General features: G+C 39.1%; 2 protein-coding genes across 3 annotated transcripts in view; one reads left to right on the top strand and one right to left on the bottom strand.

Annotated features, from left to right (window-relative positions):
* The first annotated feature begins 2,543 nt into the window (after positions 1-2,543).
* Positions 2,544-11,735, top strand: blcap (bladder cancer associated protein). The gene is made up of 3 exons (XM_057845645.1): positions 2,544-2,688; positions 3,840-4,164; positions 11,355-11,735. Exons 2-3 carry the CDS (start codon positions 3,952-3,954, stop codon positions 11,403-11,405), a joined length of 264 nt encoding a protein of 87 aa, XP_057701628.1. The 5' UTR covers positions 2,544-2,688; positions 3,840-3,951; the 3' UTR covers positions 11,406-11,735.
* Positions 11,732-12,950, bottom strand: part of ripor3 (RIPOR family member 3) — a 48,021-nt gene continuing 46,802 nt past the window's right edge. For both annotated transcript variants that reach the window (XM_057845643.1, XM_057845644.1), the window contains one exon: positions 11,732-12,904. In XM_057845643.1, coding sequence (XP_057701626.1) covers positions 12,804-12,904 — 101 coding nt within the window. In that variant the 3' untranslated portion in view covers positions 11,732-12,803. The remainder of the gene's footprint in view (positions 12,905-12,950) is intronic.

Genomic DNA, 12,950 nt, shown 5'->3' with positions numbered 1-12,950 from the left:
CCCTACGTTATGCTGCAAAATTTGTTGGTAGTCTTCAGACTTCAAAATGCCATGCACACAGCCAAGCAGTCCAGTGCCAGAAGCAGCAAAGCAACTCCAAAACATCAGGGAACCTCCGCCATGTTTGACTGTGGGGACTGTGTTCTTTTCTTTGAAGGCCTCGTTTTTTTCCCCTGTAAACTCTATGTTGATGCCTTCTCCCAAAAAGCTCTACCTTTGTCTCATCTGAACAGAGAACATTCTTCCAAAACGTTTTTTGGCTTTCTCAGGTAAGTTTTGCCGAACTCCAGCCTGGCTTTTTATGTCTCTGGGTCAGAAGTGGGGTCTTCCTGGGTATCGTAACATAGAGTCCCTTTTCATTCAGGCGCCGACAGATAGTACGGGTTGACGCTGTTGTACCCTCGGACTGCAGGACAACTTGAACTTGTTTGGATGTTAGTCAAGGTTCTTTATCCACCATCCGCACAATCTTTTGTTGAAATCTCAACCTCAATCGTCAATTTTTCTTTTCCGTCCACATCTAGGGAGGTTAGCCACAGTGTCATGGGCTTTACACTTATTGATGACACTGCACACGGTAGACACAGGAACATTCAGGTCTTTGCAAATCGACTTGTGGCCTTGATATTGCCCATGCTTGCTTAAAATTCTGCTTTTCAAGTCCCCAAACAGTTCTTTGGTCTTCTTTCTTTTCTCCATGCTCAATGTGGTACACACAAGGACACAGGACAGAGGTTGAGTCAACTTTATTCCATTTTAACTGGAGAGAGGTTGAGTCAACTTTATTCCATTTTAACTGGCTAAACGTCTGACTTAGTTATTGCCACCACCTGTTATGTGCCAGAGGTAAGTAACAGGTGCTGTTAATTACACAAATTAGAGAAGCATCACAATTTTTCAAAGGGTGCCAATACTTTTGTCCGATCCATTTTTCAGAGTTTTGTGTAAAATAATAATGATTTAATTTTTTCCCATTCTGTTTTGTGTTTTTTTCATTGCAAGCAAAATAAATGAAGATATTAATACCAAAGCATTCGTACCTGCAGTCATTTTCTGGGAGAAATTGAGCATTATCTGACAGAATTGCAGGGGTGCCAATACTTTTTGCCAGCAGTGTATGTAGTTAAATAAACACGGTTTAAAAATGGTACGTGACTGATGTGGACAACAGATCAACACTCTGCTTTAAAGCTACCACAAAAAACACAATGGTTAAAAGTATTAGAGAGAAATACATGCAAAAAGTATTTCGAGGCAATGAAAAGGTAATAAAAAAACTCAATAAAAACAAAAATAGTGAGTACTCGTCGCTTTTAACTGATGTGCACGTGCCCGTGGATGCTTGCGCAAGGGCACTGAGCATTGTGTAGGACGTCTCGCCGCGTAGAAGGAATTGCAGAACACCGGTACAGTACAGCATCGGCCGATACAACACAGTTGGGTGTCGGGATCAGTATCGGTAGCCAAAAAATGGTAGCCTAATACTAACCGTAACACACCTAAACATTTTTACGTTTTATATATTTTCCCTACTATTGTAAATCCTCTCTGAATACATCAAAACTATGAACGAACATGTTGAATGGCAAAAAAAGTGAAATAACTGAAAACAGGTTTTATATTCTACATTCTTCAAAATGTCCACCTTTGAGGTGTCCCCAAACTTTTGGCCAATACTGTATAAAACTGTTCAAGCTCAGTTCTTGTTGGTTGCGTTTGAAAGCTTAGTTTTACAGAAATTCTAAATACCCATCTTGCCTCCACAGGTGTAGTTTTGGCTTAGCAAAGCAAAAGCTAGTGTCTTCAGTGCTAGAAAAATCAGCACAAAAAATGATTTTGACCCATTATGAAATACGTTGTAGGATTCTTGTTCATTTCAATAATTTTTGTTTTTTGTTTTATTGCTTTACAACTTTTATAGACAATATTTTAACAGCTAGGGCTTTATTTTAAAGGGGAAGTTCAGAATTTTTGACATTAGGCTTTATCTTGGAGTTAGCGGGGGTTTATTTAGTTGTTGGAGTTGATTTGGACAAATTCCGTGCAGTTTGTCAGTTATTTGTTAGTTTCAGGGCTCCGGGGTGGCTAAGCTAGCGCAAGTCAATGGTGGTTGATATCAACTCCATCGCCTAATTAAACCCCCGCTAACTCAAAGATGAAGCCTTATGTGAAAAATTCAATTACATGCGATGACATTTTTTGTTGTCATTTTTATGTTGAGGCAGCAAAGGAGAAAAATTGGTAAAAAGTAAATGATAAGTTACTTTTAAAGTAACTTAGTTACTTTGATGATAAAGTAATCAGTAAAGGAACTAGTTTACTTTATTTTAGGGGTAATCAGTAATTAAATTACTTTTTTAAGTAATCTGTGACAACACTGCTCACGATGGCTTAAAAGTTGCCCCCAGTAATATTTCTCTCGTTATTCAAGCATTGCTTGCTGCTGTAAAACGCCATTATATTCTATCAGTATTATTTTTAAAGGTGTCAGTCTTCAGTTTATTAAAAGGTGTTTGCAGGCGAATCCACAGGCACCTCTGACAGTTTGCCGAGTTGCCGCCGGGGTCCTTGGAGCTGCTAATCCGTGTTGCTACATCGTTAGCAAGAACATACGCAGTAGTGGAGTGAAACGGAACAGACTCATCTTGTTCTACACTTTCCCCTCATAATGATGCAAAAGACTGTCAGGTTTGTCTGTTTGTGTTTCCGTCGAGTGTTTAGAAAGCAATTGTTTATCCGCATTTATGTTGGTTTGAGTCCTTTGTGCGACGCCAGAGAGAGTCGACAGCACTCAGCGGCTTCACCGGCCTTCGGGATTCCACCGCAATGAGTGACCTTGTTAGAACATGAAAATTAAAAACCATAATTAGCTGGTATTTAATAGTTAGGTGTTTAATAACGCCATTCTACATTTGGTTGTTAACAGGCTAGGTTAAGAGGCTGCTAACGTTGCTAGCACGCTACGTTAACGCTCCTATATGGGACGTGGGCTACGCAAGTAATGACGGCGTTTTTTGTATTTAAAAAGGTGTGAAAATTAAGTCTAATGTTTTGAAAATAGTCGCAATTCTGCAATACCGAATTGTTTAGGTTTGTTTCTTGACTTTAAACTTTATTTTACAAATTGAAGCCGTTACAGATGCTCGTGTTGGATACTTCTAATTAGCTTATGTCCTAAATGGACTTTGGTCGACGTCATTATTTATAATTATTCGCCATTTGGGGAAATCATTGCATTTTTATTTTTGGGCGTTAGTCATTTTGGTGGTGTTTGTAGAAGCCGATAGCGTAGAACGAAGTAGTGCTCGTTCATAGAAATAATAAAACCTGGCTTCTCAAAGCGGCCGAATCATGCATTAACGACCTTCCGAAGTATTAAAATGTGTTGCTTGACTTTGTAATATTTTCAGCATTTTAAATGCTGACACGTTCACTCAAATTAGCGCTCTTTTTGAGTTTGGTCGTTATTGTACATGTTGTGATTTGTTCTCTTACTGCTATCGAATTGGATTCTAGGTGTTATTTATCGAAGTTTGGGAACTATAGTCAAATTACTTAATTTTTAAAATTAAAACGTGAAGAGAAACGTGTATATATATTTTTCCTTAAGTGAGTTTATCTGTAGGAGACGTCTAATCCATTTGAAGTGGGAGGGTGGCAGCAAATGTACATTGGACTGACCCTCCCACTTAGAATAGAATAGAACTTTATTTGTTGTTGCACCAAGTACAACGAAATTGCAAATAATTGTACGGTTATTACATTATCAGGTCGGGTCAGATCCTCGAAATGGGATGGCTAGGATCCAAAAATGTGTTGTCTTTATTGTGCACGCACAGGGATGAGCTGACACCAGCGACATTTGTCGCCTTCTTCCGCTTCCCGGCGAGCCGGCGCTAAGACGCCCGCTTTGGACCGCCAACCCTCCCCTATTTCGGCCTCGATTCCAGCATGTATTGCCTGCAGTGGCTGCTGCCGGTGCTGCTGATCCCCAAGCCGCTCAACCCGGCGCTGTGGTTCAGCCACTCCATGTTTATGGGCTTCTACCTGCTCAGCTTCCTGCTGGAGAGGAAGCCGTGCACCATCTGTGCCTTGGTCTTCCTCGCAGCCCTCTTCCTCATCTGCTACAGCTGCTGGGGGAACTGCTTCATGTACCACTGCCAGGTAATTGACCATCAAATCGATCCACAAAATGAATCCTTTGTTGGCTTAAAAGTCCTTTATTCTTTTTTGAGTGCGTTCATAGTAAATTTTCTCTTTATTTTTGTTTGCTTTTACTTGGTGAAAAAAATGGACGAAATTAGTAAATATTATTTATGCATTTAGTTGTAATTTTAAAAAAAGGCAGAAAAGAAGAATTCACTCAATATGCTTATTTTGAAAAAAAATTGAAAATCATTAAATCATGTCATGTATTTATATATTTAGGTATCATTTAAAATTTTTGAAAGCAAAATGGGAAAGGATTCACTATTTTGTTTCTACATGAACAAAAATGGAAAGAAATCAGTAAATATTGTAATTTACTTATGTGTTTTTATTTTAAAATACAAACAAAAGCATAAAACCAAATAATTTACAAATTACGAATAAATAATAGGTAGTGCTGTATGATGTGGCTGTTCATATCCAGTGTTGGGAAAGTTCATTTTCTACATGAACTAGTTCAAATTGCAGTTCACAAATTTTAAAATGAACTGTTCAGTTCATAATTCATAATTCAAAATTTTGAACTTAAGTTCATGGTTCCAAAAAATGAACTTTTGTAGTTCAGTTCTTTTTGTTCGCCAAAAATTGTTGCAAGCTATTATTGGCAGTGTCCATATAGAACCACAGACAGCAATTCATGTATCCTTTTTAATACTGAAACTATGTGTCAGATTCATCTTCATATTCAATTTCAAATCCTTGTCCAACCAGGGTTTACACTAGCAATGAGTGGGCAATTACTGGGATTTCCATGCTTTGCTGCCACTCATTCAGTCCACACAGTAGCAGCTCTACAGCTTTTATTTACAGTATATTTTCATAAGCATAAGCAAAACCTTGCTGCTATTGTGCTGCCACAATATACTGCAGAACTAGGTTGTCTAGCTGCGGCTGGGAGAGACAGAAAACGGGGCCACTCTGGTATGCTGTTAGCGGTATTTGGGTGGCAGAGGTACTGCTCTGGCCAACCGTTGCCGTCTCTTTCTTGATCGCACATGCTCGCAGTCGCAGATACCTAGCAAGGCTTGTCGCATGCTTTATTTCGATGTGCCGTTTAAGGTTGGCTAAAGACTTACCGACGTACGGACGGTCTTCTTCAATCCAGGTGGACAAAGTTTACAAGTAAATGTTGTATTTTTGCCATCCGGGTCGGTACTGACTTTTTCCTAAAACTCTTAAATGCTGGTACTGTGTAGAAAGTTGCTCTGAGCGGGCCGGGTTTAGAGAGCTGCCAGCTTCTGTGTCCATGCTGCCGTTGTTGTGATGACGTATTTGCTTAAACAATACGGCCGTGACAGGCAGCTTGGGTTGCCAGGTTGGATAATTTTCCGCTATTAAGGTTACTTTTTTTTATTGTGTGTTTTTAGCCTATGGCTTTATATCAGGCATGAAAATCTCTCACCTTTCAACGAAATTCGCCGTTTTGAAGTCAAAAAGGATGACCTACGTGAATCGTGTAGATCCGAGGAGAAAACATTTAAGGGGGGTGGGGGGTGGGGGGGTTCGGGTGTAGGCATGTGCCGGTTACCTTCACGGTTTACCATGCTATGAAAACGTGGCGGTTACAAAACCACTAAAATTTTCCGTCATACAGTAGTACGTATTCGTTATTTTTCATGTGTCGTAAATGCAGCCAGAAGTGGCTTGGCGTGGCAGCACTTACCCCTTCCTCTTTTTGATGCTGCGAGTGTCAGTGACGCTATTCCAGCAAACCCAAAAAGAAAAACTCCAAACGCAAGGCGTAAATTCTTCAATTTATTGATCTCTCAAATCGTGGTAACTGAAATATACCAAATGAATACATTTAAAACGTTGTACAATCGTATTTTTCCACGTGTGAGTCGCTTCAACAGTTTAGCTTCATGAAAAAGTTCGCCAAAAACAAAACACACATTTTCCTTTCAAATTCAATACACAAAGTTACTAAAAACTTACAAAGACGAATGATAGGCAAGGCTTACTTAGGAGAGTAACTTCATTGAGGTTAATCACAGCCGCTGAGAGAGAATCAAGTTTGTATGTGGGGAGGAGAAAAAGAGCGTCAAAGATCGCTAATTGCGACAGATGATCTTGTCCTAAGAACAAATTCACGTTCACTGGACGAGGTGAGGTCTCACTCCCAATTTTTTTTTTTAGATGAATGCATTCGCCAGCATATTGAATTTGGTGAGTAATGGTTTTAATCGTTTTCATATTTTGCGGTATGACAAAGTTACTGCCGTTTGTTGCAGCTTGCGTTAAACACTGCCAGAGCGTCCGGTGAAAAAATAGCTCCCGTTAAGGTAGCGTCAAGCTTGTGTATTTAACGGTAATTATAAAAGCAGTGTTGTCAGTAACGCGTTATGTGAGTAATGCGTAACTGTAATCTAATTACTTTCTTTCAGTAAAGAACAATCTAACGCGTTCATTTTTCTAAATCAGTAATCTGAGTAAAATTACTTTCCTTGCTGCCTGTGCATTACTATTTTGTTATTGCCCCATAATGTATGTAGAATGAAGAATACTGTAGTCATGGGAGTGACATCACATGTCACATTTTCTAATCAAGGATGGAAAAAAAAGGGTCACGTGTATTACCATGATGCGTGAGCCGTGAGCGCTGGGAGTTTGCGGCCAAAACAACACAGCCTTGCTTCCCCTCCAGGATGCAATGAAATAGGCAGGAGATATACTACAAACGGCTGCATTTGCACACTGGAAACACAGCCATTACGTCACATTTTTGTCCAGTAAAGATGACAAAAATATCTCCGTGCGCTGCGAACTTTGCGCTGGCTCAAAAAGACTGTCGACCGCTATAAGCATCCAATTCAAGCACCACTTGGAATTACAGCACAACAGGTAACACGAAAGCCAGGACTTTTTGATACTGCTCGTGCTCAATCCTCGGTTCAAGCTCAGTTGTTGTTGAAAGTTTTGAAAGCTTAGGTTTAAAGAAATTCTAAATACCCATCTTGCCTCCTCAGCTGTAGTTTTGGCTAAGCAATGCAAACGGCTGTCTCTAAGGTGCTGTAGTCACATGATCTGTTCGAAAAATAATTTGGACCCATTATGAAATAGTTTGAAGGATTCTTGTTCATTTCATTCATTTTTGTTGTTTATTTTATTGTTCTAAAACTTTTATAGACAACATTTTAATGGCCATATTCAATGGTCTTTATTTTAAAGGGGAAGTTCAGAATTTTTACATTAGGCTTAATCTTTGAGTTAGCCGGGGTTTAATTAGTCGTTGGAGTTGATTTGAACAAATTCTGTGCAGTTTGCCAGTTATTTGTTAGTTTCAGGGGTCCGGAGTGGCTAAGCTAGTGCGAGTCAATGGTGGTTGAAATCAACTCCTTCAACTAATTAAACCCCCGCTCGAATATTAAGTCTTATGTGAAAAATTAAAATGGTCTAATTCGCCACATGTAGGACGTTTCGCCGACAGAGGACATTTTGGCAGAACGCCGGAACATATTTCCTCCACACCTTTCTCACCTTTTTAACCCCTGACCCATTTTCATGCCTGTTATATGCAGTTTTGTCGGTAAGGCTCTAAATGTGATAAACTCATGAACGAAGTTATGCGCACCGCTCACAACCGCTAGAATGAGCGCGTTCACAGTAACGTTCATGAGACAGAAATATGATGCGTTCAATTCACGTTCGCCGAAAATATGAACGTGTTCATGAACGATCGTTCATTGAACGCGTTCATGCACAACACTGTTCATATCACCAAAACAATATCAAACTTCCTATCGACATGTCTATCGTTTAGCCAGTTATTTTTGCAAAGCATATTGTGGCCGGCAGATGGCGCCAGATTTGCGTCGCCTTTGGGATTACATATGCTATATTAATACCTCTAACCGTCCACAAGATCTCCCTGTTAGCCAATGAACTTCCACTGCCAACTGTGAGTAATGCATTCAAAACATTTGAAAATAGCAATACGTATGCGTATTGAAATTTTAATATTGCTAGTTTAAAAGCCAATACTTTGGTTTATAAGGCCTTAAAGTAGCACTAGGGAACTTTCAGTTTTGGTCGATTTTAGCGGTGCAGGTAGATAAAAGCGGTAGTGTTTTGCCTTAAGGAAGACTGCATTTCCCATGAGAAGCAGCGCACAGCATCGCAAAATACTGATCTCTGTGTTGCCAGCAGTTGAACGACAATTCTGTTTCCAGTGGCTGTGTGAAGGATGATTAGTGATGAGGTAATGATTCCAATTGTGGTTAAACAAGATCATATGACGATTTTTACCATGTTCCCCCACTGGCCCTCTGTTCCCCCCTCACCCAATTTCATCAGCGACTGACTCGCTATCGAGTTCGGGTAAAGTTCACACCAGCGAGTGAGTTTTTTTTGTTGTTGTTTTTTTGTCTCCTCGGACAAAACTTTTTGTGTCTTTTGTTGCTCTGCCATATTTGCAGAAATCACGCGAAAGTGTTTGGATCAACTTACGTCTTTATAACGAATGGGGAAAGGAGAAAGTGATGTATGCACGTGTGTAGTTTTTTATGTGTGGCAGGGTTCCTCCTCAAAGTTATATAGTGCCAGTGAAAGCGATACAAACCCCCTTCAAGACCACGGTATACCTTGAAACCGGTAATCGGCACATGTCTACATGACAGGACTATACATCCGTGTGACGTTAGTCATGATTTTCTCTATAAAGCAATCACAACCCACATGCGTTGTCTGTCTGTGCGGTAACACCTGAAATGGAAACGCAACTGAAAAGAAAGTGCGGCCAGCTTGACCGCGAAATTAGAAAACGCGCCTCACTTCTGACAGCAAGCAGACAACAATAACATAGGGTTTGCGGAAAAGGGTTTATTGAACACACAAAAAACGTGATTGCGAAAAGGGAGACAAAACAAGGGTCAGTGACAGTCTGTATCAATACATAAAAAAAAAAAAAAAACTCGTGGGGAAAAACGTGAGGCAATAGAATGAAAAAAAAACAAAGCAAGGATGCAAACTGTCAAATGGCAGCAAATCAATATCTTGGCAAGTCGTCTTGTTATGGTTTAAAGTAGGGTTGTCCAGATCCAATATTTGGACCGGATCAACAGCCGATATGCGCAAAAAAATGCGCATTGCTATCAGATTGGCCGACATGGAAAAATTCCGATCCAGACTGCCGATCCAGTTTTTTTTTTTTCTCCAAAGTCCGGTCCGGGTTTTCCAGCGCACCGATTTACACAATCCATTCCCGTTTTTGTTTTGGTTTCCCTAAAAACCAGATTTTTACGGCACACCTTCAGCACACTAGCATTACCGTCTCCCAATTTACCTTCGTGGCATCTCGTACATTATGACTGCAATGTAAATATAAAGTTCATCGGTAAAAATGTCAGGTGTCACCTGAGCATCTTGAAATGCTTGTCTTTGTTAAAAAAAAAAAAAAATCCCCCCATCGTGCTGGGACTCCATCCAAGGCAAACAGATGAAGGGGGTGTGTAGAATAGATGGAGATGGGGCAACAAAGTGTGGAGAAGATTGGGGAGTAGAAGCCATTTTTGGTTTAAAATAGTATTATTTGCACTGATTTTTATAAAGCCTTGGTACAGTTGTTCAAGAGCAGAGATCTGATGCTGAGTTAATATTTTCCACTGAGGTTGTTTGTGTGTTTTGCTTTTTTAAGACAGTTTACAATATTATTTGCACGTTTTACTGACAGAATATGCCATTTCTTTTTGTTATTTATAATGTTTTGTGTTTATCACTGAATAAACAGGTCAGTTTCTTGGTACCAACCATTGTGTTATTCAAACTCGCCTAATTCAGCTGGCTAGTTGTTATCAAGAGTGCTAAAACCCTTTTCAACATGAGTCTGACAACTAAGTAAGGAGGCTAAATAACTTGAAACTTTAATACATGCTCAGATAGGCCAGTATCGGATCGGAAGTGTAAAACAATATCGGTATCGGTTCGGAAGTGCCAAAACCTGGATTAGGACATCCCTAGTTTAAAGGCATTGCTGATGAGCTGGAATTGGATGCTGGTACGGTGTCGGGAACTCATCCCACAGCTCTGTAAAGAAACAATCTGACCAACAGCATAATGTGACAAAAGCATGTCAGTCATCATACTAGCTTCGCTTTCCAGCTAGCACAGCTATTCTCCCAGTCCAGTCCACCGCGTTATCACCTTCAGCGTTCATTCCGCGCGTAAAACATGGCAACTCCGTAGGTCAAAACATATACTAAATTTTGTACATTTTTAAATCAATGGCAAGAATGTTTCTAATATTTTAATTAAATAGAACAGTTATGGCTTATTAGAGCCTACAGGTCTTTAAGTCCGAGGTTCCCTTTAACAGAACTGATTTACACTAGTTATATACATGGGTAAGTGCAAATTTAATGATTTCTGGCTTGAGAACGTAATTCAGTGCATGTTTGAAGCCGGTGGAGGGAAACTAGTATGATGCACAAAGAAAATTTGAAAACTTGAAATGTTGGGTATCAAGGCATTGGAATCACATTGTAAATCTGAAAAGCACAAGGCGGTCATAAAATGCCAGCTGCAAATGCCGTTTGTGGTTCACATGCTGGTTCACCAAAGTGTAAGTTCTAGTGTTTTTGGTTAGGTTGTGCATTTTGTACCACAGTGTGAAAGAACTGTGAATAAATTCATATACTTTGCAAGTAATTCCAGGCCTCCAATTTTCCTTCAAATCTTTTGGACGTTTTGTGCTGGCATCAATGTGAAATGGGTCTTAAATTTTATTCATTTTAATCTTTAAAAAAAGAGACCCTGATAATCCACACAGACAACACCATTCATTCCAATATCAGTATTTTGTAGTGAATCATAATATACAGCATTCTTAAAATTCAAACACTATGTATACCTTTTTTAAATTTGAGCAAATATATGTATGGTTCTGTAGCTTCTGTATCATTTTCAATTGCAGCAAGACTAAGATGCATTTAACATTTTCGTCAGATCATTTTACTATCAATTGAAAATTAAAGTGAGTGGGGGGGAAAGCTTTCATAATTCTTGTACCAAGTAATTCAAAATATATTATGTCATGAAATAAAATAGCCCATATTAGGAGATTTTTACAAATTTATTGCACAGCGCTTCAAGTACGGTGAGAAAAGCAAGTGTATTGTGTGCTTGAAAATAAACTAGCATGTTGGTTGCAGGACACCGCGCTGCCGCACGCTGCCCACGACCCGGCCATCGTGGGCACCTAGACGCCCCCTCGCCGCCGCCATGCTGGATTCACGATAATCTCGAACAGAAAGACTTGAAACGGGGGCGGCAGAGGACATTTTGTACGCTCGGGCGAGAACGTGCGTTTACTCCCAATCTTTGACACGGCGGACAATCAGCATCGGCGACCACTCCTTTTCCTCGGACTTGACGTACACGCTGATCATGCGCTTTGATGTGATTGTCAGTATTTTCAACACACGCGCAAAGACGCTGGAAAGCGACGTGACTTTTTTTTGAAGCTGCGCGTTGCTTCACAATGTTGGTTTTGGTTTTTAGGTGAAATAAAAGCTTTTTTTTCCTCCAATGTTTTTGTGTGTATTTTTTTTTTTTTTTTGGGGGTGGGGGGAGTGTTATTGGATGAGCATGCTAGCTGTGGAATTCATATTTTTAGTCAATGTTGAAAATATCAAACTGCTTTAACCCTGTGATGCCTGAATTTGTTCAATTATATTTCAAAAACAAGGTGAATCCATAAGTATGTGAAAATAGTATTGATTAAAAAAAAAAGTTACCGTGAATTGATAAATACAGCACAATTAATGGAATATCCTTAATTTAAATTACCCTTTAAAATATTTTTTTCTAAAATGAAAAATGTAGAAAATTGATCAAAATTACAAATTCTAAAAAGATTTCCAATCCATTTCAACTAGCAGGGACTGAAAACCATGGATCCATTTATTAATGCCTCCTTTTTTTATTATTGAAATTTGTTTATCTTTTTATTTTTATTTTTCCCCAGTCCAATTTTCTATTTTTTTTTAAATGCTATCGTCATGCACTTATTTATTCCACCAATTTTTAAAAATGATTTGTTAAATTAAAATTCAGACATCAATGGGCTAAATATGTCCACAGTATAGATGATGTGAGCAGAATATTTTCTAACTTGAGAAAATATGTTTATTTGTAATTACGGTAGATTATTCTTAATAGTGCTGACCAAAAGTATTGGCACCCCTGCAATTCTGTCAGATAATTTTCAATTTCTCCCATCCTGAAAACATAGCCAAATGTATAGATTTCATGGGTCATCTGTGATTTTCATGCATGTTTTTTTATTGGCATGCGAGGACAGGCTCGTTGACTCGTGCTAGCTTAGCCACTTCGGAGCCCTGAAACAAATAACTGCACGGAATTTGTTGAAATCAACTCCACTGACTAATTAAACCCCTGTTAACTTGAAGATTAAGCCTAATGTAAACAATTCTGAATTTTCCCTTTAAAGACTGCTTCATGTGTGGTCAAGTCTGCCTAGTAACAGGTGACCATATCAACAGCAAAACTTTTTTTTTTTTTAAATTGATTTTATTTTGTTTTAAATATATATCAAAACTTGTACATCGGTTATCAAGACGCAAACAAACAAGTTATCCTCATAGAAAAGTGATCTCTGTCTCCAAGTTTTGGAAAAAGTCCTCCTGTATCTCCAAGTCCAACTGCTCCAACTTCAGGAAAGCCGCATGACCTTTTTTGCCTGACAAAAAGACAACTAATAAATACGCTGGGAATTAAAGACACCG

The sequence above is a fragment of the Corythoichthys intestinalis genome, chromosome 9 (genome assembly GCF_030265065.1).
Source record: "Corythoichthys intestinalis isolate RoL2023-P3 chromosome 9, ASM3026506v1, whole genome shotgun sequence".
Classification (NCBI taxonomy): domain Eukaryota; kingdom Metazoa; phylum Chordata; class Actinopteri; order Syngnathiformes; family Syngnathidae; genus Corythoichthys; species Corythoichthys intestinalis.
The sequence above is the reverse complement of the archived record's forward strand: the minus strand, read 5'-3'. Positions and strand labels throughout refer to the sequence as shown.

Excerpts from the sequence above, each read along its gene's own strand:
- blcap (XM_057845645.1), top strand. The coding sequence starts at position 3,952 with ATGTATTGCCTGCAGTGGCTGCTGCCGGTGCTGCTGATCCCCAAGCCG. Across the intron at positions 4,165-11,354 it reads GCTTCATGTACCACTGCCAG|GACACCGCGCTGCCGCACGC; the intron begins GTAATTGACCAT and ends TGTTGGTTGCAG.